Source organism: Dryobates pubescens, chromosome 12, assembly GCF_014839835.1.
Source record: "Dryobates pubescens isolate bDryPub1 chromosome 12, bDryPub1.pri, whole genome shotgun sequence".
In the NCBI taxonomy this organism is placed as follows: Eukaryota; Metazoa; Chordata; class Aves; order Piciformes; family Picidae; genus Dryobates; species Dryobates pubescens.
Genome location: NC_071623.1, coordinates 11,835,755 through 11,863,347, shown reverse-complemented (window position 1 = coordinate 11,863,347; position 27,593 = coordinate 11,835,755). Strand labels below are relative to the sequence as shown.

Sequence of the window (27,593 nt, the reverse complement as noted above, 5' to 3'; positions counted from 1 at the left end):
CCTAAAAAGTCCCTCCCCAGCTTTCCTGTAGGCCCCCTTAAGATACTGGAAGGCCACAATAAGGTCTCTTTGGAGCCTTCTCTTCTCCAGACTTAATCTAGTAGGGCCGTCTGGGCATCTGTCTCTGACAGTTGTCATTTTTTGTATGCGTGATATCAGTATTATTAGAGGTAATTTTGTGCAAAGTGTGACCTACTCATAAAAGGGTGATTTGATTTTTATCAACATGGAAATCCATTTTAATTATTCATTAATTTAAATCACTGGTTTGTACTGTGGAGGCAGAATAATGCTACACATCTAGGATGAATAATACTACAAATGTTTGAGTTTGTTGGAATAGTACTTACATAGAAGGTGAAATCAGAGGGTTTCATATATCTATCTTTACCTTTAGAATTGTCTTAGTTCTCAGGCATGTTTATTCCCACTTCTTAGCCTCAGTTTATTAATTACTTATTTGAGAACAACCATAGAATAAGAGTTTCCTTCTCCTAACTTACTTGAATATGACCACATCTATTATTTATCCATGTAAAATAATGAAGGCTATTTGTAAAATAACATTCAGCATGTAAGAACACATTTAGCTTACTTCTATCACCATAAATCTGAACTATTTGAGCCCCAGGACCCAGGCTTGCAAAAATTATTCAGGTGAAACTGGAACTTTGATACAATTTTTATTTTTAAAATAAAATATTTTTTATTCTTTGCTGCATAATGCATTAATTCTCTTGCTCCAATAAATGTGTTTCCTACCAAGTGGGGTTTAGAAAGATTTTATAGGCCCCATGCAGCACTAATTTCAAATCATTCTGTCAAAAAGAGGCAAGATCATAGTCATGGAATAGTTGTAGTTAGAAGGCACTTCTGGAGTTCAATACAGGGTCAGACCAGATCAGGATGCTTAGTACCTTACCCACTCAATTCTTGAATATCTCCAGGAATTCCTGAACAAAACTGAATTTACATTTCTCAAGACCAGCCCTGTAGGTCTTTTATTTGTCCTGTTCACTTTCTTCAGGACCTTATGGTCGTTTTTGCAGAAGCTGCATCTGACCTTCACATTCCTGGCATGTCCCTTAGTCCCCAAGACTCTAGTTTAAAAGCAGTGGCAGTCTTAACCTATAGCATGAGATTTATATACTTCGTTATACAAAGTATTCTTTGTATAACTGATTCTTTTGTATAACTGGTATTCTTTGTATAACTGATTCTTTTACAGTCCTAAGTTGTTCACTTTCCACTTTCAGTAAAATCAGTCTTGGCTTTCTTTCTGTGTGAATGGGAAGCTACATGGATACTAAAGAGGTCTTGAAATTATACTAAGCTCTTGAAATTATACTAAGCTCTGTAGAGAAAGGTACTCTAAGAGTCTGGAGCACTACACACTCATAGCAATCCAGGTAGAAGTATATTCACTGTTATTTATGTTTGTGGTTTTTTTTAGCTAAAGCAGCACATATGGGCCGTTACATTTGAAAATTGTGAGCTATGATCATAAACTTTATAGTCCTTTTAAGGAGGACTTAATTAACAAAAGGTAGATTATTGCAAAAGGTTTGGTTCCCTTGCATTTAAATGTACGTGTTTTAAATGATTTGCAGTCAACACAAAATCAGTTACTTTTTACTGCAGCTCTCAAGACACAGTTTTTCTAAAATGTCAGTGAACCAAGAAACGTAGGGTAGAGAGCAGCTGTTTGAATGAATTAGTCACCACTTAGGTTTTAAAATGCATGCTTGATTGCTGACATCTTTTCAATGTATTGTACGTTCCTTTTAGCTAATTAAAAGCACACAGATATTATTTTAACGGAGGAAAAAGTTATTTCTCTACAGAAAGATTCTTTCTATAACTTCATTATTCTCTTCATTGTATTCAAGATATTTTTTTATAAATTCTAGAAATGAATATTGATTTATTGTTACACTTCTACTCAAAATAATATAAATTTATGAAAACTACAGAGCATGCAGTCTGTTTAAAATTATTTAGAGCACAAGAAAGTTCCGTGAAGTGAGGATGTTAGAAATGCAGTGAGCTTTGTCCCCAATTCTCCTATTTGTTAGTTTGGTAGGATAACAAAAGCAAATCTTCATAGAAGACATCTAGATTATCGAGTCCAACCATCAACCTGACACTACCCTGGCCACTAAAAATGTCCTGAAGTGCTAAGTCTACATGTTTTTTTAATACCTCCAGGGATGGTGACTCCACCACCTTCCTAGGCATCATGTTCCAATGCCTAGCCACTCTTTGTGTAAAGAAAGTTTTTTCCTAATATCCAGCATAAATGTCTTCTGAAGAGTACTTTTGTCCCCAGATCACAATGTCTGTTGTTCTTTCGGGCTTAAATCATTCAGTAGGAGTAAAATAGCTAAAATTCCCATAACTCATATAAAACTTTTCCTTCATTTAAAAGTAGCAATACATTTGGGAAGCAGGAATTAATTCCAGCAAAGGAGTTGTTTACTTGCTAGAAAACTCTGTATAAAGGCTCATTATAATCCTCATTGATTTAACACTGTGTGACACTAAACAAACCCAGAATTGCTCATACTTTTTTTTTTGTTTGGTTGTTTGGTTTGTTGGTTTGTTTGTTTGTTTGTTTTGTTTAAATTCCAGCATTTAAAGAATAATTAATGTCAGGCAGCTGTTTGAGCAAGCCTACACTCTACAGAAAATAACACTTTCTAATTAGTGCTGATCTGGATTGGGAACTGAATATCTGGGTATCCTGCATAGCAGCAGTTGAGGTTAAACTTCATGAAATGTATAGATATGTGCATTGTGTCACCTTGCTTTCTCTCAATATTACTGTTGTAGTTTTAGGGAGTGGACAGATGCTCTTTACCCCTTCCCAAAGGAGCGAAAGAAAATGATTCACACAGGATTGGAAAGAATTGGAAATTTAAATGGAAGTACTATTCACAATTATATACCACAGTGTGAAAACATGCACAATACAAATTCATTTTCAACCTTAGCCCAATTCCCTCCAATCTGGGCTTTACCAAAACTTTCCCCCCCAACCTGGCCTCAATGCTCCAGTGCACCCCCAATGCACACCCCCATCCCCTCTGCCTTTCCCCCAACACCAAGCTGCATGGCATAGCTAAAAATCAGCTTTTCCAAGGCCACAGAAGGCCCTTATCTCTGCTATGTGGGGGAAGGTTTGTGGCCTTCTGGGTTTTACTGAAACCTCTCCCTCAACCAGTAATTCTGTGAAGTGTATGCTGAAACAGACTGAAGGTCCCCTTTTTCATTAATACTAACGTAAATGTTGTGTGACCCTGCAGACTGTTCAAGTTCAATTGAGGCAAGGCAAAAAGGGTGCCCGTGATACAGAGGTACCCCTTCATGTACCCAGGGAAATTAAAGTTTGAAGATTTCCATGACTTGGGTATCAATACTGGGGTTAGTGTTTGCATAGCCAGATTGCAATGGCAGAGTAGCACCATCTGTAGTAGTTGATGTTGCCCAGAATTATTCTAATAAAGATGAAAGATTCCATTGTTGTTGTAGTTGTTTCCCCCCCATCAATATTTCTTCAATTTCCTTCCTGTTCCTTCAGTAAATTGTCAAACTGATTTGCTGAAAGATAGAATTTTCCCATGTCTTTCCTTGTGCCCTTTTGATTTATTCATTAAGGAATATCTTTGGGAATACTCTTCACTAGGTTTCAGAAGCTGATGCTGGTTGTGGAAGATGGTAAGATCTGCAGTGCATTTGTGGAACTCCAATAAGCAGTCTGCTTTTATTTTTTTTCTTCCAGACTGTCTTCAGTTGTTACTAGTTATCCCTGTTAGGTGGGGAATGCATGACACTGGCGTGTTACAACTGTTGCTGGGTTTGTGAAGCCCTGCAAGAGGAGGATTCTAGGGAACCAAGACACCAGGCAAATTAAAAAATTCAGAAAGTCTTTAGCTGTTCTCAACTACCAGGCAATCAATAGATCAATAACTACAAATCAAACTCTGATAAACTGTATTGGTCAAGCCTTGGGTATATGATACTATGAGTTTCATGCAGCATTGTTAGCCCTAACGGCCAGAAATTTTAGTCTGAGACTGAGCTGACTAGATTCAGCAGTCAAGAAGCCAAAAAAATCCTCCCCAAGGTCCAATATATATCCCTGATGGTTTTCCATGGTCCAAGGAATTATTTCCTTTTTCCATATGTGAGAAGAAATCTATTCTGGCTTCTTCAGATGTGTGTTACCTCTTGGATGCTGGTTTATTCTACCGTCTTCAGGCTGTTGTTATCTACATCTTGCATAGAATAGCTCTCTATCTTGTATAGAATTTTTAAGCTAAACAATGGACTGTATTGGAAAGTTATTCTTTTAGTTAGCTATGTAGTTTCTATAGATGACTATTCAGTCTCTATAAAGTTATGCTTGGCTTCTCCAGATGGGGAAATGGTGGACTAAATGTAGCAGGTATAGGGGAACTCTCAGAAGAGTTCTTGGTTTTTATATGCACACAGTAAACCCTCCTCTTTAGCTGGCTTTTTCGCAGGACAGCAAGAGCACTGAAGTTAATGGAATAACCTCTATTCTGAGTAAATAAATAATGGCCTTTCCTTTTTACTAAGTGAAAATGATCACCAACCAGTTCAGTTGTGGTCTTGCCACTGGTACAGCTTTAAATCCCAACGTTGAAAGCAATTACATACTTGATTTAACTATTCCACATAGCAAGGTAACAGGTGGTGACTATGTGCATGTACCAGAAAAATGCACTGACTTTGATTAAATGTTTCTGACTCTTCATAAAGGAGGATGATTCATCCACTTTTATGGCAGTATTAAAGGTTCATCTGAGTCTGTAGAAATATGTTTGGACAAAAAAAAATGTTTGAAAGCAGTGCTACCTCAGGTGGCTTAAGGGTTTGGTTTTGATTTGGCTACCAAAATGTGTGTGTTCTTGAGGATGATTGCTCGCTGGTGAAGACAGAATACCTCATTTCATTACTTACTTCTTTTCAGTATGATATCCCTCTTCCCATTCAGCATTCCTTCTCTTTTGTTTGTTAGGTTTTTTTGGTTGGTTGGTTGAGGTTTTTTGCTGTTATCATTGTTGTTTGTTTAGTTGGTTTGTTTCGTTTGGTTTCATGTGGTTATTGGTGGGTGTTTTTGTTGTTGTTGTTTGTTTTTGTTGTTTGTTTTTTGTTTGTGTGTGTTAAAATTAAAATAATTAAAATAGTAGTCAGGTGTTAATGAAAGTAAAATAAAAGGCTTAGTGGGACTAGAACCATGACAGGAAATACAGAATTATTTGCCTTTTGCTCTTCCTTCATAGACAAAGCCTAATCAGGCAAACTGGATGACTTCTTAGAATGACTTAGGTCTACCCAGTTGATCCCAGTTGATTCAGCACTCTGAAACATGTCAAATTGCTGTGTTGATCCTGATAACTGTAGGCATTTTCCTTACCTGAAGTAGCAAGAACTGAAAGTTTAGGTTGTGGAAGCAGGAACATTAGCTTTAATAGTCAGAATTCCCCATGTGGCCAAAGCTGACAAAGCCAATTTTCAGGTAACTCAGCTGAACATTTCACTGGTGTTTTGTATCCATAAAAGGAGACCTAACTTCACTGTGAAGTAAAAGATTCCCCACTCCTTATCATAAAGAAGCCTGTTCTTCAATGCTTCAGGGAAGCTGCAATGTACAGTGCCACTACTTTGCAGTTGCATACATGGAACTGCCACACGTGCGAGGCATTTGTGTAGAGTCAAACTGCTTCCTGCCAGAACCGAAGAGTAATAGCAACACTTAATAAGTAGGGAGTTTGATCTTTTTTTATTTCTTATTGATGAAAATTACTGTGGTTCTCTATTGTATAGTTACAGTTGCACTATTTAGAAGTTTAACTATTTGACTGTTATAAGTGAAGCTAGCAATAGAGGTTGGTCTCAAAGATGAAACCACATACCTGAAAGGCTTCCAAAGTAATGTTTGAAATCTGGCTTATAGTCTGTATACCTCAGATTTTCTTTGCTCCAATCTGATGAAAAATGTATTGCTAAAACCTATCCCTTAATAAAGGGAGAATCCAAACTCACTTTGAAAGGATGTCTTCATATGTGAGAAAATGCAATACATGTAGTGTTCTGTACCTCATTGTATAAATATTAAACTATTCTCTAACATTCAGAGCACTGTTAAGCCAAGACAAAAATTTCAAAATCTTTCTCTGATACCTGAGATTTTGCACTAATCATAGAATCAATGGCTTAGGTTGGAAATGACCTCTGAGATCAACTACTCCAACTCCTCTCCCATGGGCAGAAATGCCTCTCAACTAGACTTGGATGCTTGGGATTTTAATCACGATTGAAAACATTCCATTTCTTCTCTTTTCTAATAACAGCATGTAGAAAAATCAATTACTTGAGTAATAAATGTTCATGGAAACAGTCTGCCATGGAACCAATGCATCCTTGAACATGAATTTTAGCCATTTTTTTTTTTAAATTTGGTATCTGCTAGATAGAGTTTGTGCTCCTCCAGTGGAAAGTGGGCTGACTTCACAGTATCACTAAGGTTGGAAAAGACCTCGAGGATCATCGAGTCCAACCTGTCACCACAGACCTCATGACTAGACCATGGCACCAAGTGCCATGCCCAATCTTCTCTTGAGCACCTCCAGGGATGGTGACTCCACCACCTCCCTGGGCAGCACATTCCAATGACGAATGACTCGCTCGGTGAAGAACTTTCTCCTCACCTCAGGCCTAAACCTCTCCTGGTGCAGCTTGAGACTCTGTCCCCTTGTTCTGGTGCTGGTTGCCTGGGAGAAGAGACCAACCCCTTCCTGGCTACAACCACCTTTCAGGTAGTTGTAGAGGGCAATGAGGTCACCCCTGAGCCTCCTCTTCTCCAGGCTAAAAAATCCCAGCTCCCTCAGCTTCTCCTCATGGGGCCTGTGCTCAAGGCCTCTCACCAGCCTCCCTTTCACATCCCCCTGGATTTTCATCTTTGCATTTCCCACTGTTTAAAAATGCTATTTCAAAACTCTAATCACTGTGAAGTCAAAAATACCTACATGCTATATATTAAAAAAAACAGTATTCTGAAACATGCAAAGATAATTAACATTCCATCTTTATTTCAAGTCACAGCTGAAAGAACACTATGAATAAAACCAGTTGTTAGTCTATAGTATTTTTTTTTCCATATTTTTTTTTTTTTTGCAGAGGTGGAAAGCATAATTATGTGCATACCTTCAAAAAAACATCTCATTGCAGACAGTTACTAGATTGCATGAAGCTAGCTGCACTGTCACGATCCTTATCCCTTACTCGGAATTCATGACTCATCCTTCAAACCTCATAGGGACTTGCTGAGTGTATGTTCATACTCACACCCAGGAAGTTTATTTTGATCCTGTTGCCAGTCAGGCAGTCCTTAATGACCTTGAATAGCAGTATACTGCAGAATATGAAATGCTTCCATGACATTAGCCGGCTAGATTAAACTGGTGAAAAAAGGTAACTGTCAGATTTATTTTGTGTATTCCTCTAAGTTTTGTATGGTTGAAAAGAAAAGTAGTAAATATTAACACTGTACAGCCCCTGCTTGCCAAATAGAACCTTTGTGCAATAACTGCTGGACTAATAAATGCATAGGTGGTGCACTTAGTGAGCACAATTTTAATGTTTAATATTTAAACAGTTTAATCCTGCTTTTCCTCTAATCCTTGATAGTTCTTTCACCTCCTCCCCCCCCCCCCCCCCCCCCCCCTTGATTGGTTGATTGATTTTGGGCTTTTCTGTTTTGTTAGCTTGCTTTTTATTTTTTTGTTGGCAGATGGGAAACTTAAGAGAATTACTTTTTAATGCATAAGTCAACCTATTGATGATTATATTGCTAATTCTAATTCCTGTTCAGGTTTGCAGTAGAACTGAAAGTCTGACACAGAAAACTTTAACATCCTAAGTACCAGGAATGTGAATTATCTGTGTGGTCAGTGTTCAGTTTCATGGTTCAAGTGAAGTGTGGAATAATCCTTAAATCTTTTTTTCCCATAATTTGTGAGTCTCTTTGGTAATTTTTTTTTTTCCCCCACCCAATTTGTGTCTCAGATAAAGCTGTGATGGAATTGTGGTAGAGGTCGACTTCCAGCTAAAAAAATATTTTTCCATTGATACTGTAAAAATTATTTGTTTCAGGTTTTAAAAGGGACATCAATACTTAAATGTGTACATCATATATGAAGTAATAATGTTTTGTTTACTTCTTTGTTAACAGACATCTGATTACATTAAAACATGGCACATTCAGGAATGGGTGTCCTATATCCTAATGGCTATACTATCTCTGTCAGCTTAGAAATGGGCCCATCAAACTTTCCCTAAAAATATTTGTAGTGCTTTGATTTCTATGGTTATGGTCTGCATAGAGTGAAAACATCATTGGTTTGTAAGATATTGTAATAATTATCATTTGGAAAAATAATATGAAAATTACTGCAATTATATGTTTTCCTTCTAGCAGTTGACATTATGGTTTATGAACCATTTTGAAATATTTTATATTTTAGTGCTATTAAAAAGCTACTGCTGATATAATTATTTTCTCTGCCCTTATTGGAGACTGTATCAGTAGATTTTATTTCATTGTTCCAAACAGATCTTCAGGTTTTGTTTTGTTTTGTTTTGTTTTTAATATAGTATCATGCCACTACAATCAATACCTGCACTTAATTTAGTTTCATTCTTATGAAGAATATATCAAAACTCTAAATAATAATCTGGTTAGGGATGTGATTATTTCAAAATCTCATTTTCACATGGCATTAATAACTAAAATAGAATGTGTAATGAAATAAATTCCAGTTGTATTGCATAAAGCTCATAAAGATATTTTATATGAAAATAGGATAGATGATAAATATTTTGGATTTTAATTTTAAACTGTCGTGTGTCTAATTAATAAATATTAGTTTCCCTTTGCATTCAGAGGGGAGAGAAGAATAAATCACTTTCAGTGATCCCAAGGATGGAGAGCATTTCTACATAACTTTAGGAAGTTCTGTTATGCATGATGAAACTTCCAATACTTTAATTATCACATAATTAATCTGAGAGAATTCAGCAAATGAAAGGTAAATTAGAAGAATCTGAAAAGAAAATAATTTTCTGTATTGAATCATGGAAAGCCTTTTGTACTGGCTTCAAAAAGAGTACAATAAAGTGTACTGAGGAGATAATACAGATTATTTGTAGAGCCTATACAACAGCTAGGGAACATGCTCAGACTCCTCTTCATGTGTTTATTACCTACATCTTTGATATCAGAACATCCTGCACCTCTCTGTCCTTGTGTAAGAACTAGGTGAGGGTAAACCAAAGATGAGGTATAAGTTACCATGACAAATTTATTTGCTTGATCTTTGATTTATATTTCACTTAGAAACAGTTGTCTGAGAGCTAGGAAAACCAGTGACAGCAACATTAATTGTGTCTACTAATACATCTGTGTTTCTGTTCTGGATATGAGGTGTATGAAGTTTTCTGATTTATTTTAACACGGAAATAACAAGTTACTTGTCAGAAATGTGGGAGTGTGTGAGTATTCTTCTCTGTAATGACACTAGAAAAGTAGAGTGATTACTCGTGCTGAGGGGAAAATACACTTTCACAAATGAGCAGAAGTTCATGAGGGTCCTGTCCCTTAAACATGAATATCCTTCAGACGTTGGTAAGACCTCCCCTGAGAGCCTTCTTTAGGGATAGAGTTGGGTGTTCTGAGACAGCTGCAGATACTGTAGGTAGCTACCTTTTTGAAATGCATGGAAATTTTTGGTTCATTGCTTGTGAAAAGAGTGTGATATCTTCAGGGAAGCATTTTACACCTGCCTCTCACTTGGTTAGTAGTAGCAATTTTTAAAATATCACCATTCATCAGTTACTTCTCTTTGTAATTCCTTGCAAGCTGAAGTTAAACTGCAAAAAAATCACAATGTATCTACCACAAAAACTGGGAAAGAGAATGGAGCTCTGGCAGTAGAGAGGCAAAACCCTTGTGCTGTGTTTGACTTCTGGATGGCCAGCATAGAGTTTCACTTGCAGCAGAATGGGTGCCTCTGTGTTTTAACAGGTGAAAAGGATGAAGGGAAGAAGGATGGCTTGATTGGTTCAAATTATTGCTCAGTGCTTCCCATGAGTCAGTAAAGCTGTGACCTAATTAAAATATGCCTGGCACATTTTTCCTCCTGTTATGACTGGGACAATATCTTTTGCTGCTGTAATAGTAATCCAGAATCAATGAAAGAAAATGTCAGTCACTTTCATGGAACCTCCCAGCAGAGCTGAACAAACGGGAAACAAGGATGTCAGTGAGAGGAATTCAACTTTTAATATATTTAGGAGAGCAAGAGCAAGTATCAATAATCCCTCTTTTATTAAAACTGACTCAAAAGATCTGTTGAGATTAGTTCAATGGCTTTTCTTTATTGTTTCACAGAGTAAGGCATCAAAAATTTTGACTGCAAGAAACACCTTATTATTTAAAGTCTTACTAAGGGTAACATCTGTAAGCCAACCAAGTTTTTATTTCTTACTGATATCTATTCATCAAAACTTACAGATTCACAAAAGGACCTTAAGACAATTATTTTTAAGTTATATGAAGACTTATGGCTTGTATCCTCCTGCCTTTGTGGACTGTATCACATCTTTTAATTTTTTAGTAATCAGTCATCAGCTTCAGGTCCCAGCCAAACTGCAGGAGACCTCTGGTTCTTTGTTCCACAGTGCAACATACTGAGGGTACAGATGAACCACAATACAGCTCCCTTCCAGCCTCTGCAGCCTGAGTTTCCTGTCCTTCCTGGAGACACAGGTCTTGGCCCAAGCTAAGGTCTCATTATTTTTCTGTCCCAGGAATCTGAAGGACTTCCATTTGCACTAGTGCATAAGGAAATGGAAGTGCTTTTTTGCTTGTGGGAGAAAATTCGTTATGACTTATTTTTAATCCTTTTCCCTCCTTTCCTTTCCCCTCCCTTCCCATCATGTTCCTCTATTTCCTTTCCATTGCTTTTATTTTGCCCTACTAATGGATTTGCCTATACTAATTTTGAGTGTGACTTCTAGTTCTTGAGCACTGGGCAATAGGAGAGGCAATGTTCATGAAAGAATGTCTTTGTACCATCTCTGGACAACTATTGGATGTTCTGCTCTGTGTTGCCTTCACAATCACTGTCTTTCATGTAGCTCTGAACAGAGGTCTTTTCATGGAATACTGGCTGTTCATGTAATATTTCTCTACAATATTCACTTCTTCCATAATATATCTGATGAATGAGCTGATTAAATAACTTACTTGGTTGATAAGATTTATTTCTTATATTTATGTAGAATAAAATCTAATATAGAGTCTTTGGATAGAATGACAGGAATGGCATTGGAAGTAGACAGTAGTGAGGTGAATGGGATAGAGATTGATGTTTTAAGATTTCAAAATATACTCACACCAAAAAAAAAATTGCAACCACATCTACCTGTCTACACTGATTTTCAGTCTCTTCCTTCATTTTCTCTTTCCTTTCTTATCCATCTTTTTAGGTAATGTTCTTTGGTTTAAAATTGGTTCTGTCTGAGTTTGGAAAATAAATAATACAACTTTAGACATTATTTCAGTCTAATTCATATTCAAAACATCCTAGAATGTGTCTCATTTAATTAGTGTATGGAGTACTGTACTTATGCTTCACTCCCTTGTAATATCTGGGAGAGGATTCTTCTGCAAGTTCCCATGGTTTCCTAATATGTTGATTGTGCATTACCTCATAATTCTAAGACTAAAATTTTTGGTGATAACCATGGTATCAGGTTTGTTTGGTGTTTGGTTGATTGGGTGGGTTTTGTGTTTTAATTTGAATGTACTTTGTGAATTCCTTCCCTCAGTCCTTATCTAAATTGGAGAGTTAATTTCATCCATGATAAAATAAGAATCTTATCTTCCCATCTGTATCACCCTTTCTGGTGATTTTCTTTCAAAATAAATCCCTCGGATTTCCTTCAGGTCCCCTTATGTTATGTAAACAGCACTGTTGTAGAGAACAGCCCCAGCTAAACTGATAGACTTGTGTTGTTTGACCTTTATCTAATATAAAGACAGTAAGTTAAAACAATACTTAAAAGTGCCATGTACTTAACTCTCCAAACTGTTTCTAGTCATGAAGAATCTAACTTACTCCTATCTTAGATTTTTCTTTTGTTTGTCTTGTGACTAGGAAGTAAATTTGCTTATTTTTATTTTGTTTTATTAATTTCAGTTTTGCACTTGTTTTCTTCTTTATTCTGTTTTTTTTCTTGGTTTCTTTCTTTCATTTTTTTTCCTTTGTCTTTTTAATCCTTGCCTGCGGTCTCACAAACCCCTTCATTAATTGTCAGTCACCCTGAAATAAGCAAGTAAGGGACAAAGAGATGATAATTACTCTGCTGATTGATTTGATTAATAGTATAAATAGTGTATATATAAATAGATTAAGATCATACAATTGTCCCTAGTTTCATATTGCTATCAGCCATACTAACAGTTGGGAAACTAGTACCACACCGATGAAAAGTTGCCTTGTGCTTTCTATCGACTAGTTTCTGTCTTCCCTCCATCCTGTACTCTCTTTTGTTTCCCCAGCATTGTGGTTTTAAAGAACAAAAACTAAGTCTGAAGCAACAATTCAGCATGTGGCTGTTTTGGGCATTTTTTTAAAATTAGATTTTGGATAAATCTGTAACAGAGGGGAAGTAACAAATCAACATGCACATAAACAGCACAGGGGGTTCTTCTGAACATTTTCATTCCTCTGTAGGTAATAAGGTATTGTTATAGGTCTCAACCTAAAAATGTTTATTTTGAACAAAAATTTTAATAAAGGACTTGGGTATTTTTCATTGCTTTCAAAGCTCCATGTAACTTAACAGATGCTTTTTAATGACACAAAGGATGACACGAAGATGCTCAGAGGGCTGGAGCACCTCTCCTGTGAAGACAGACTGAGAGAGCTGGTGTTATTCAGTCTGGAGAAGAGAAGGCTCTGAGGAGACCTTACCATGGACTTCCAGTATCTTAAGGGGGCCTACAAGAAAGCTGGTGAGGGACATTTTAGGGTGTCAGCTAATGATAGGACTAGAGGGAATGGAGCAAAACTGTAAGTGGGTAGGTTCAAATTGAATGTCAGAAGGAAGCTCTTCACCATGAGGGTGATGAGACACTGGAACAGCTTGTCCAGGGATGTGGTAGAACCCTCATCCCTGGAAGTTTTTAAGATCAGGCTAGATGGGGCTCTGAGCAACCTGATCTAGTGTGAGGTGTTCCTGCCCATGGCAGGGTTGTTGGAACTAGATGATCCTTGAGGTGATTCTGTGATATTTGATGCATGTTGAGCCCTTTTTTTTTGAAGCCTTATATCAATGTTGTCCAGTGAAGACATTCACACTCTTTGTAAAAGCAGACTTAGTCTTTTGCCAGAAAAATATGACTCCTCTTCAGGCTAAGGAGTATATGTGTGGCAGTAGTACAGGATATCTTAAAGAATTTTTAATTGTTGGTTAAAGAAAAGTATGATTGCAAGACCATAAAAAAATCAATGGTAACTTTTGTTTTAAGGTTTACTTGCAATACATTTATAACTAGTATGTTCTACTGGGGATAGTCCTATGCTGTGTATTTATTTTCTTTCTGATAGCTTCTAAAACAAAACAATACTATATTAGTTTGTCAAGTAGAACTTTTGGCTGTCCTATGAGGATTTCAACTTAAACTTTATTAATAGCTTAAATGCTACAAAAAGGAAGAAAGATAGACACAGAGGGAGTTATGAAGGCTAGTTCTATTTTTCCCTTATGATACAAAGCAATATAATTATATTCTATTATCAAAATGTCATTGTGCTCATATTCCCAGAGTGATTCAGTAACATTATGGGCACAGCACAGTGTTACAGAAGGGTCTATTGATCACTTCAACTTTCTAAAGAATGTTCAAGTGTTTCCTTAGAAATGCTTAGGTCTTGCACTTCCCCTCTGCAAAAATGACTTTTGTTCTGCAAGATTAGGGAACAAAATACAGTGTCTCTGATCTGGTCATAAGTTTTAATTTTAAATGTGTGTTGTACAGAGTGATAGACAACATCACAAATACCATGTGTGGCTTGTCTTGCATAATGGCACAGGGTTGTCCATACCATAGTTTTAAAACATTTTATCAAAACTATTTCTCACAGTAAATGCAAGGCAGAAAATAGAGTTGCTGATTACTAATAGTTAAACAGACATAATTCATGAGATTGAGGAGACTGACTAAACTGTATGTGAATCTATTCAGTACTGATTTTCAGGTATTTTAGGCAGAAAATGTGTTAATTTAGAAATAAACTTAGCTGGAACGACTTGTGCAGTGTGTGAAAACTGGCTAAAACCCAAGGATTCCTATGCTGTAAAAAATATTTGATGTTTTGAGTTTGCTTCTTCTGTGAAATAGAAACAAACCTTTACCAAAAAATGGAGGGATTGAAAGGAGCTCTTCCATAAGAAGAGCAGAGAATCACAAAAATCACATAATGTTAGAGCAGGATCATCTAGAATAAATTCACACAGGAATGCATCCAGGTGGGTTTTGAATATGTCCAGAAAAGGAGACTGCACAACCTCTCTGGGCAGCCTGTTTCAGAGTGTTATCACCTTCACAATGAGAAAGTATTTTATTTATGTTCCTATGGACCCTCCTATGATCCAACTTAAACCCCTTAGGCCTTGTCTTATCACTGGACATCACTTAGAAGAGCCTGGCTCCATCCTCCTGATACTTGCCTTTCACATCTTTACAAGCACGAATGAGGTCACCCCTCGGTCTCTTCCAAGCTAAAGAGTGCCAGCTCCCTCACCCTTTCCTCCTAAGGGAGCTGTCCATTTCCTTTCATCAGGTCTGTGCTGGAATGTTTCAAGCAGTTCCCTGTCTTTGAACTGAGTGGCCCAGAAATGGACACAGTATTACAGATGTGGCCTCACCAGGGCAGAGTAGAGCAGGGAGAGAACCTCCCTTGACTTGTTAACCACAACCCTTCTAATACACCCCAGGATACTCTTGGCCTTCTTGGCCACAAAAAACCCAAACTAAACAGACAAACAAACAAACAAACAAAAAACCCCAACACACTGAAGAGGGAGTCATGCCAGAATGGCAAATAGAACTAAAATTCCTGCTGTACACATATATGTTTATTGATTGAGGGAAATGTGAGTCTAGTACTGAAAAATGTCTTTAATTCTGTCCTTGGTTTAAGAAACTTTCTGAAGCAATCAATCCTTTTTGACAAAATAAGTTTTTAATAAAAATTCCCATCTAGCTTTAATGAGTGTTTCAGTGAGTACCAGAACAGCACTGCTGACAGGAAGGCAAATTTTTTTGTGTGCAATGTGGTTCCCAATCCCACATTACTCTGTGGTGAAAGCAGATGATGTGCAATGTAGGTCAGCGTGGTGCAGATTCTAGCAAATTAAAATACAGATGTTTCCTCTCAAATCAATCAAAGCATCTATGAACCTTCACAGATTAGGAAAAAAACATTTGTGATTCTACTTGATACTGCCCAAAATATTCATTGTTTTCAATTGTGGTTCTTAACAGCTCTCACGTGTGTAAAATTATGTTGTGGTGGGTTGAAATATTCCCCCCTAACATTAACTGTGCCAGACCAGCTCAGATGCAAGCAAATGAAAGCTGTATTTACAGGCAAAACTTCAATCTACGATGGAATGCAATGAATGCGTACAAAATATACAGCATTTACAATATTTACAGATATTTACAATTAACAAACAGCACAAGGACACCCCTGGTTAAACCACCAGGAGAATCTACCAGCTTCTCCTTCCCTGCCCACCCAGACCCCCATGACCAAAGAAGGGAGAGAGAGTGAGCAAAGAATGTTGCTGTTAGACTTAACCAAAACAATAAGAGCCAAGGTCAAGCAGAAGCAAGCTAGTATCTCTCCAGAGCAACAAAGCGAGAAGAGACAAGCAGTACTGTTTTGGTACAACTAATCTTATGGTTGATATTTCTCCAATGAAGTCATGTGTAGAATGATCTCTATTTTCCTTTTTGCACCCAATAGTGATTTATTTACATTTTGCTGCTTTTTGCTCAAGATCTGTGAAACAAATTTAAAAGCATAACCTCAAACTACCACATATGTAAAAATGTATAGGTGCATAGAAAAGTTGCAGAGTGACTAAACTATAAGAAATTGCATTTCTGTGCTTTTTATTTTTGTTTAACTGAATGCATAAGTCAAAACAGAAGATCAGAAAATGGCTTGAGTTTTAGGGAAAAAAAAAAAAAATCTTTTACCATTGTCACATATGGGAAAATCCCAAGTATTTCCTTTTGTCTTTTGCTGATGTATTCTGTACAAATGTGAATTGTGTTTTAGCCACTTCTGGTGATGAAGCCTTGATTCAACGCAGTTCCAAGTATGTCCTATTAACAGAGTGCCATGGACTGAGTTGAATCTGCTGCTGTTATTCACACCATGCTGCAGTCACGCCACCTTCAAAAAATGAAAGTGCTGACTGCAGCAAAGTGTCTTGGGGCTTGCAGTTCAGATTGGTTTGGTTTTCTGTTTTATGCTGTTTGGTTTTTTACTTTTTCTGCAAATAGGCTAAGGTAAGGTAATCATTCACTGTATTATTAGATTAATTAGATTATTAGCTATTATTATTTTATGATATATCATGTTCTGTATAAAACTATTATCTCAACTCTTAAGTTTTTTGTGTTGCTTTTCCCCTCACTTTTGTGTTGGGGGAGCAGGCAGGTTAGCTCCTGTGCTAAACCATTACACATTGATATGTTTTTTAGATCCTCGCTAGAATAAGCCTGAGACCTACCTCTCTCTGTGCAGTTCATGTGCAGATTGTTTCTGCACATGAAAGAGACCCTACAAGGCATTTAAAATTGCTCTCTCTTCCTGGATTTTTTGGGCTTTGGTTGAGCTTTGTAATTATGATTTATTTATTTTTTTAAATTTAGCTAAATATATTTTCCTCTTTTTTTTTTTTTCTTTTCCCTCCTAAATTGCACCTTAACTGCCAAGTCCAGTTTGTGTTCTAGCTTTATTAGTATTTTGTTCTGGATTAATTGTTTGAATTAATTGTACATGCAAAAATCATAAATTATTGGTTCTGCAGCAGTTTCCCACAAATTATACCAATAGTGTAATTTTAAGAGGAAAAAAGGATGTACATTCCTTACCATAAAAAAAAGAAGTACTTGAAATAAGGTAGGCCTCAATGTCTCTTATGCAAAGGAATCCCATTAAAAACAGAGGTATGTGAAAGAATCCTATCAGCTTGGTTGTAAAATATTTTCCTTCTTCACTTTGCATCATACCTTTCATGTTTGTAATTCAGTTAGTATAGCATATTTCCATAGATTGAATACACCACTTTGCAATGTATAGGGTTTTTTTATGGCTTTGCAGTCTTATTTTAACAATAAAATTCTTCCTTTCTTTTGGTGTTCATACTAAATAACGCCTCTGTTCCATTTCAGTTTGGAAGACGTTACATTGAAGATCTTTTTAATGATTTTCGAGATGGACGAAGACTTCTGGAGCTTCTGGAATGCCTTACAGGCCAAAAACTTGTATGTGTATGTGAAAATGTTTATTGCATATTGATGTGGTGATAATTGTAGTTGGTGTTTTTCGTTAATTTCTGACATTGATAAGAGCCTTTGGAAACTGTTTTTAAGAATCTGAATATTTTTTTAGTTTCATTTGAAACTGAGGAAATAGTGACTGAGAGCTATATTAGGCAGTAACTCTTTGCTAGGCTTCAAATTAGAGAAAAGTAGATTTAGACTGAATGCTAGGAACAAGCTCTTTACCATGATAGTGGTTGAATACTGGAACAGGTTGCCCAGGGAGGTGAGGCCCCATCCCTGGAGATATACAAGGTGAGGCTGGACAAGGCTCTGGGCAGATCTAGTTGAGGATGTCCCTGCTGACTGCAGTGGGAGTTGGACTGGATGACCTTTGGTAGTCCCTTGCAACCCAGATTATTCTATGAGTCTATATTTAAAATGCAGATGTTTGTTATATGCACTTATTAAGGAGGTATGAGAAAGAGAAGAATGACTGAAGTGGTGTTCATTTAGATATTTAAATTTTAGCTGAAATTCAGAACTTATTTAGCAGCAGATGTTTTTGCCAAATACAAGGAATATAATTTAATGTGGAGAAACAGAATATTTTGCTGACAAATTTAATATACAGTTTGCATATTGGAATTGTATGTTTGAAAAGAGAGATTGCTCTTCTCACCTGGAAATTCTAAAGTGGCACATCACGTGTATTTTTAAATATCCTTTCTTTTGTTCCTGATGGATTTTGTGAGCTTGGAATTTTTGTCTGAAACTTTCTCCTAAAAGAGTTGTGAGGCAGGCTAGTAGCTTGATAATCAAAATGTGAGAGAATATATTTGTAAATAAATATTAAGCAAACCGGTGCTTATCTGTTTGGTTGCCATAGTAATGCTCCTCAATTGTGCCATGGAGAAGAAGACTAATCATAATAAAAACAATCTAAAATTATCTGATTTCATATACATTTCAATGATTAATTTACTGAGAATGGTTCCAGATTAATTTCCAACTGTGTTTCTGGCTCATTTCACAATTGACTGTTATTTCATATTGGGCAGCTGCATATGCACAGTGTATGGGGTTATTTTCACTGTTGACATAAACTTAGAGAATAGAAAATTACAGGTGTCATTTTTAAGGTTTGAATTACACATAGTGTATTCTGGTTTCTGATTTTCAGCAGTCAGGTTGTTTTATTATTTGTTTCTGCAGGCAAAAGAAAAAGGCTCCACAAGAGTTCATGCTCTGAACAATGTCAACAAAGCACTGCAGGTCTTGCAGAGAAATAACGTAAGTAATCAGCTAGACAGGGTCAAAACATCCTGTAGATAGTATATTTAATGTTTTGTAAGTCTTGGATCGAACTCCAGCCTATAGCATGCAATTACTAAAGTCAAGGCAGTTTTATTATGTGAGTTAATTTTTATTATCTTTAATGACAGTGGTCAGATTGAATTCTAGTTGAACTATGGCCTATCTAATTTTCTCCCAACATACCTTTGCAAGAGTCTTGTACTCTTCCTGATTTGCCTGCTCCTTCTTTCATAACCGGTACACTTTCCTTGTCTTCCTGAGTTATACTCAAAGCTTTCTGCTTGGATAGGATGGTCTTCTGCCCTGCTGACTTGTCGTATGATGCACAGGGACAGCTTGTTTCTGTGCTTCAATAATTTCCCTCTTGAGGAATGTCCAGCCTTCCTGGACTCCACTGTCCTTCAGGACTACCTACCAGGGGATGCCATCAACCAGTCTCCTAAACAAGAACTTTGTTTTTCAGCACCAGTATGGAATGTATTTTATAAATTCATACAATCAAAAAAAAAATGTTTTGACTGGAAAAAAATCTCTAAGATCATTAAGTTTAGGCTCAAGGTGAGGAGAAAGTTCTTCACAGAGAGAGTTGTTAGCTGTGGTCGTTTGAGGCTGTGCCTTTAAGAACAAACACTGCTGGAACACACTGGCTAATGTTTTTGGTACTAGAACCAAAACATTCTGATATTCTAAACGAATTTCATTGGTTGATAAACAAAAATTCAGCTTTAGATTGTGAAGCGGTTGGAAAATTTTTTCCTCAGTTCAGTTCGGTTTGGGAGTTGGGGGAGTTTGGTGTTTCAGCCTGTTCTCCCTGCCTGCTTCTTCTGCGAACTGCTGGACTTGGCCTTCAGATAAGCAAACACTAATCCTGCATGGGCTTTTGAAGCTTGCTAACAACTCTTTTCCTTAGTAACTTGCCTTTCTCTCTCTCTAACCCCTTTTTGGGGAAAAAGGGAGGTAAGGGGGGGAGAGAGGGGGTTCCAAAGAGGGGATCCCTCCCTGAGGGAGGGATTTTTGTTGTGTTATTTGTCTTTGCTGTGTATTTCTGTGTATATATTGTAAATACCTGTATATATTGTGTTATATATAACCTGCTTTCCATATATGCTTGTAAATATATAGCTTTTGCTCTTCGACTGAGTTAGCTGTGGTTTCTTACTCTGTGGAGGAGGGAGAGCTAAGCCCTCTCTCAACCTACCACATTTATTGGCGCCCAACGTGGGGCTTGCTGACAAATTAGTTTGATTTATTGCTTGCTTAAGTCGAACGAGCAAACATGAAGGTGTTTTGGCTTTTTGAGCGTCTGTTCTTCTCGGTCTTTGGTGTATTGATCTACAAGTATTGCCTGGGTATGATTATCGATAAGATAGGTAAATATATAATGCAAAAATTATATTTGTGGTTTAAGTACAAGATTCGGCTTCTGTATGATCAGTGCCTGGAATTCTTTTATGTTAAAAAGTACAGGAATGTTACATCTAGCACACTCCCTATTGAGATAAAAGAGTTTAAGATTCCGCTCGGTGAAAGGGTAATTTTAAGTGATGGCTGGGATCCAAAGCTGATTTTCTCGATGTGTGTAGTCCTGCTATCGGTGATGATTAATGTGTATTTGTTGGTAGCACTGTACCGGGAGAAAAAAGTTTCTAAGGCATGCTTTGTTATAAAACGGAGGGTAAAGAGACGAAAACGCCACCCTAGCTCTGTTTCAGGAACATCCAGTGAGGATGATAATGGAGAATCTGTGTCAGTTAAAGATAAAGCTAAAAAGTCAATCGGCAAGGCAGCTCTGAATAGCAATGGTGATGATTCTGGCAAGCAGCCAGGGGCTACAGTAGCCCCAAACATGGCGGCTCCTGTGTCCCAGGCAGCCACCATTAACGAGGCAAAGTCATTTCCTCCTTCTTCCATGGCAGGAGCGGAAGCGTCCTCCAAAGCAACTAATCTGTCTCAAAGCTTATCAGCTTCTGATAATAAGGCAGCTGGAAACCCAAACACAGCTCCAGTAAAGCAAGTAGCAGTTTTAACAACAAGGAAGGGTAAGACTAAAGCTGATTCAGGAGCTGACGGGGATGCACAGCAGGGTTCTTCTGCTGGGGAGGAAGAGAAAATCTGTCTTAAAAATATAGCTGAGTTATTGAGATCATCAGAGGATCGAGATGCATCTCTTGGTAGGACAGCAGCTAGTGGTGGTGCTTCTCAGCTTAAAGGGATCTTTGAGAGGTTGTTGGGACCACAAGTTGAGGAACAGGAGGCAGAGGAGCAAGAACAAGATGACATAACCGACTGCTCTTCACCCCGGGAGGAGCTTAGAAATGTGAGAAAAGACTATCTCAGAGCAGATAAGGAGCCAGTTCTCGCTTGGCTTGGTAGATGTTATGATACAGGTGCTCCAGCTCTAATGGTTGGAGACAAGTCAGCAGCCCAGCTAGGAACTCTCTCAAAGGATAATGGAATAGATAGACATCTAGGCAAGGCTCTCGGTAAGGTTAATCTGTGGATACGCCTTCTAATGGCGGTTCTCATGAGATACCCTTCCCGAGATGATCTTCCATGGAATCCTAAGCCCTGGACTACCATAGATGAGGGAATCAAGCGTCTGAGAGAATTTGCTGTTAGAGAGGTACTCTATGGTGAACATGAATCTCTGAATCCTGATGATGTTCCTGTAGGAAATGGTCTTACTAAAAAGCTCATCAAGCTTGCTCCTTCCAATTATGCAAACATTCTGGCAAGCAGAATTGTAGCAAGAAATTATGGTGGAGCTCCTCTTACGGTTGGCCAATTCACTGATCAATTGAGACAATTGGATGATAGCATGACACGTGTTTCTTTGGTTTCAGCCATTGAAACTCTGTCTGGAAAACTGGAGAATTGCATGAAAGAGCTGAAGGATGAATTTAAAAACACCATCTCCCAATTGGCACAAAGAGATGATTCCAATTCTTCCTCCAGGTGGGTACAGGTTTCATCTGTGAGGAATAGACATCCTCCAAGGAGGTCATTCCAAAACAGATCAAACCAAAACAGACCACCAAGGCAGTCATGTAGGACTATTTGGATTACCCTGCGTGATCAGTTTGGTGAGAACATGAACAGGTGGGATGGTCAACCAACTTCTAATCTTTTCAGGAGACTGAGAGAACTGCAAAGTGGCAGAACCCGAGGTAGCAATACCAGAAGGGTAGCTGTTACTTCCACAGTTCCCCAGGACAACTCTAGTAGCTCCAACAGTGGCTCCAGTTCTAACACTGCACAGTGTGCTCGTTGCACCTGTGGACATGTTCCCCATAACTAGGGGTGCCCTGCCTCCCGCCAGGGGGAGGAGAGGGGTAATACAGATAACAGAATCTATTGGGATGTGTACATCCAGTGGCCTGGCACTTCACACTTTCAAAAGTACAGGGCCTTGGTTGACACAGGAGCTCAGTGCACCATATTGCCATCAAATTATCAGGGATCAGAGTCCATAACTATTCTGGGAGTCACTGGTGGATCTCAAGAGTTAAGTAAAGTGGAGGTTAATATAAGCTTAACTGGTAAACAATGGAAAAAGCATACAGTTGTGACCGGACCTGATGCACCTTGTATTTTGGGAATTGATTTTCTGAGAGAAGGGCGTTTCAAAGACCCTAAAGGTTACAAATGGGCTTTTGGAGTAGCTTCTGTAGAAATTGATGGACAAAAACTGAAGCTGTCTGCTAGACCTGAGCTTTCTGATGAATCTGCAGTTGTGGGACAACACAAGATTCAGGACATTAAGTTGCCGGTTGCTTCTCGGACTGTGCATCACAGACAATACAGAACCAACCGTGACTCTTTGTTGCCCATTCAGAATCTGATTCGTCAGTTGGAGAGTCAGAAAGTCATCAGCAAAACTCATTCACCTTTCAACAGTCCAGTGTGGCCTGTGCGAAAGCCGAATGGAGACTGGCGTCTGACAGTGGACTACCGAGCCCTGAATGAAGTAACTCCGCCTATGAGTGCAGCAGTACCAGACATGATGGAACTCCAGTATGAGCTGGAATCCAAAGAGGCCAAATGGTATGCTACCATAGACATTGCTAATGCCTTCTTCTCTATTCCCATAGCAGAGGAATGCAGGCCTCAGTTTGCTTTCACCTGGAGAGGAATCCAGTACACTTTCAACAGACTGCCAATGGGCTGGATCCACAGCTCCAGCATCTGTCATGCAGTAATCCATGATGCTCTGGAGGAAGGTGGTGCTCCAGAACACATCCAGTTCATCGATGATATCATCGTCTGGGGTAAAACTGCTGAGGAAGTCTTCGAGAAAGGTAACAAAATCATGGACATTCTCCTGAATGCAGGTTTTGCCATCAAGAGAGACAAAGTGAAAGGTCCTACCACAGAGATCCAGTTTCTGGGAGTGCAGTGGCAGGATGGACGCCGACACATTCCAGTGGATGTGGTAAATAGAGTCTCTACCATGGCAAATCCCACGAACAAGCAAGAAACTCTACGTTTCTTGGGGATAGTGGGATTTTGGAGACTACACATTCCTGGATACAGTCAGATTGTGAAACCTCTGTATGATGTGACTCGAAAGAGGAACAGTTTCCACTGGGGACCTGAACAACAAGCAGCCTTTGACCAGATAAAGCAAGAAGTAGTCCAAGCAGTGGGTCTGGGACCTGTGCGAGATGGTCCAGACATTAAGAACATTTTGTACACGGCTGCAGGTGACAATGGTCCAACCTGGTGCTTGTGGCAAAAAGCTCCAGGTGAGACACGTGGACGACCTCTTGGTTTCTGGAGTCGAGGTTACAGAGGTTCAGAGGCTAATTACACTCCAACAGAGAAAGAGATTCTAGCTGCCTATGAAGGAGTGAAAGCAGCTTCTGAAGTAATTGGAACTGAGTCACAACTTCTCTTAGCTCCCAGATTGCCAGTTTTGAATTGGATGTTCAAAGGCAAAGGTTCCACACCACATCATGCCACAGATTCCACCTGGTCTAAGTGGATGGCCCTGATAACACAGAGAGCTCGAATGGGAAATCTTGAAAGACCTGGTCTGGTGGAGGTGATCTCAAGTTGGCCTGAAGATACCAACTGTGCTAAACCTCCAGAGGAGAGAGTAACTCGTGCTGAGGAAGCTCCTCCTTACAATGACCTTTCTGATGATGAAAAGAAATATGCTTTGTTCACAGACGGTTCCTGTCGTCTCGTCGGGAACAAGCGAAGGTGGAAGTCTGCCGTGTGGAGTCCAACACGCCGAGTTGCAGAGGCGAAGGATGGAGAAGGAGAATCCAGTCAGTTTGCTGAGGTAAAAGCTGTCCAGCTAGCTCTCGACGTAGCTGAACGTGAGAGATGGCCAAAGCTTTATCTCTACACCGACTCATGGATGGTAGCCAATGCCCTATGGGGTTGGCTAAAGAACTGGAAGAAGAATGGCTGGCAGAGGAAAGGAAAACCCATCTGGGCAGCTGAACTGTGGCAAGACATTGCTGATCGAATCGAGAGAATTCCAGTGAAAGTGAGACACATTGATGCTCACATTCCCAAGAGCAAAGCTACTGAGGAACAGCAGCACAACCATCAGGCAGATCTAGCTGCAAGAGTTTCTCAAGTAGACAAGGACTCTGAACTTGATCTCGACTGGAAACACCGAGGTGAGATATTCTTAGCTCGGTGGGCTCACGATTCGTCAGGACATCAAGGCAGAGATGCAACATACCAATGGGCTCGTGACAGATCCATAGACATTTCCATGGATGCCATCACACAAGTCATCCATGACTGTGACATTTGTGCTGCTATTAAGCAGGCAAAGAGAATTAAGCCCTTGTGGTATGGTGACAGATGGTCCAAATACAGGTATGGTGAAGCTTGGCAGATTGACTACATCACTCTACCACGTTCTCGTTCTGGTAAGCAGTACGTGCTTACTATGGTAGAGGCAAACACTGGATGGCTGGAAACTTACGCAGTCCCACATGCAACTGCACGCAACACCATTCTCGGTCTGGAGAGACAGATCCTGTGGAGACACGGAACTCCAGAGAGGATTGAGTCAGACAACGGAACTCACTTCAAGAACAACCTTGTAAAGAGCTGGGCAAAAGAGCACGGTATTGAGTGGATTTTCCATAGTCCTTACTATGCACCAGCTGCAGGGAAGATTGAACGCTACAACGGTTTGTTGAAGACCACTCTCAAAGCCATGGGAGGTGGATCTTTGAAAAACTGGGAGAAACATTTAGCACAAGCAACCTGGCTGGTGAACAGTAGAGGTTCAGTGAACCGAGCTGGACCTGCACATTCTGATCTGCTACAGAAAGTAGAAGGTGATAGAGTTCCTGTTGTTAGGGAAAAGAATCTGTTAGGTAAAACTGTTTGGGTATTTTCGCCCTCAGGAGAGGCTAAACCTGTCCGAGGGGTGGTTTCAGCAGAAGGTCCGGGTCACACTTATTGGGTAATGCAGGAGAATGGTCAAATTCAGTGTATTCCACAAAGAGATTTAACTTTAGCTGACAGAATTTAATTTCAGACTGTTGTACAGCTACAACGCATCCAAAGGAAAGAGTCCCTGAGGAATCTACGGTGCACGAACCCTGAGAACCCTGAGAGCCCTGAGTCAACTGAGAGTCCCTGAGTCCCTGTTTCCCTTTTTCTTCGCTTCGTCTGCGGAGAGACAAACTGTTTTCCATTTTCTTGATTTTGGATTTTCTTGGACTTCTGAATCATCTACATCTGAGTATAGCCGGAATGGACGATGAACTTAACTTACGAACTGTAAATATTGTTCTGGATTGGATGGACAGTACGAACAGCCAATGAAATTGTTTAGAAAGGGGTGGACTGTGGTCGTTTGAGGCTGTGCCTTTAAGAACAAACACTGCTGGAACACACTGGCTAATGTTTTTGGTACTAGAACCAAAACATTCTGATATTCTAAACGAATTTCATTGGTTGATAAACAAAAATTCAGCTTTAGATTGTGAAGCGGTTGGAAAATTTTTTCCTCAGTTCAGTTCGGTTTGGGAGTTGGGGGAGTTTTGGTGTTTCAGCCTGTTCTCCCTGCCTGCTTCTTCTGCGAACTGCTGGACTTGGCCTTCAGATAAGCAAACACTAATCCTGCATGGGCTTTTGAAGCTTGCTAACAACTCTTTTCCTTAGTAACTTGCCTTTCTCTCTCTCTAACCCCTTTTTGGGGAAAAAGGGAGGTAAGGGGGGGAGAGAGGGGGTTCCAAAGAGGGGATCCCTCCCTGAGGGAGGGATTTTTGTTGTGTTATTTGTCTTTGCTGTGTATTTCTGTGTATATATTGTAAATACCTGTATATATTGTGTTATATATAACCTGCTTTCCATATATGCTTGTAAATATATAGCTTTTGCTCTTCGACTGAGTTAGCTGTGGTTTCTTACTCTGTGGAGGAGGGAGAGCTAAGCCCTCTCTCAACCTACCACATTAGCCATTGGAACAGGCTGCCCAGGGAAGTGGTTGAGTCCCTGCCCCTGGAGGTGCTCAAGAGAGGGTTGGATGTGGCACTTGGTGCCATGGTTTAGTGGTCATGAGGTCTTGGGTGACAGGTTGGACTTGATGATCTTTGAGGTCTTTTCCTACCTTACTGATTCTATGATTCTAAGTCCAATAGTCAACCTAACACCACCATAACTGTTAAACCACATGCTGAAGTGCCATGTTTTTTTGAACATCTCCAGAGATGGTGACTCCACCACATCCCCGGTCAATGACTCTTTCCATAAAGAATTTTTTCCTAATATCCAATCTAAACCTCCCCTGGCACAATATCAGGGCATTTCCTCACATCCTATCACCTGATACTATGGAGAAGAGAGAGACGCCCATCTCACTACAACCTTCTTTCAGGTAGATGGAGAAAGCAGTGAGATCTCCCCTCAGCCTCTTGTTCTCCAGACAAACCAACCCCAGTTCCCTCAGCAACTCCTTGTAAGACTTGTTCTCCAGACCCTTCTCCAAATTCATTGCTCTTCTCTGGACACATTCCAGCAACTTAGTGTTTCTTTCTTCTAGTGAGGGGCCCAAAACTGAACACAGCATTTGAGGGGCAGAGTCACCAATGCCAAGTACAGGGGTATGATCACTTCCCTACTGTTCCTGATACATATCAGGATGATGTTGACCTTTTTGGCTGAGCACATTGTTGGCTCAGGTTCAAAGGGTTTGAAATCCTCTGCCAGCAAATGTTGGAATCACATATTTACAGTGGGTGCTATCTGAAGATGAACATGCACAGTTTCATGGTGATGCATGGCATTTAAAATACATTTTGAAAGGTTAATTACAAAAAGTCATTCACAACTGTTTAGAAGGTGCTGACTGTCAAAATATCTCCTCACAAACTCTAACAGTTGTGCAGTCTGGAAGACTAAGGCTTTTCATACAGGAAATCTTTTTTTGGTGAATATTTATTGCTGTCTCTTCTTTATGGTTCATAACATTAAGGAAACGAATCAGAACAAATCCATTTTCCATTCTGTTTTCTCATGATTTTCTTTTCTAACCAGTATCCTGTACATCATTTTTGAGTAAATATTCTCACAATATCTTCCTTGGGCAAGCATTCTAAAGGACTCATAACTCTAGCAGACATTTTCAGTGGCCAGCTGA

The 27,593-nt window shown here is 39.1% G+C and overlaps 1 protein-coding gene across 1 annotated transcript in view; it reads left to right on the top strand.

The window, feature by feature from the left end:
* Positions 1-27,593, top strand: part of DMD (dystrophin) — a 1,125,431-nt gene that overhangs the window by 265,123 nt on the left and 832,715 nt on the right. The window contains exons 3-4 of the mRNA XM_054165818.1: positions 17,570-17,662; positions 18,875-18,952. Of these exons, the coding sequence (XP_054021793.1) occupies positions 17,570-17,662; positions 18,875-18,952 (171 nt within the window). The remainder of the gene's footprint in view (positions 1-17,569; positions 17,663-18,874; positions 18,953-27,593) is intronic.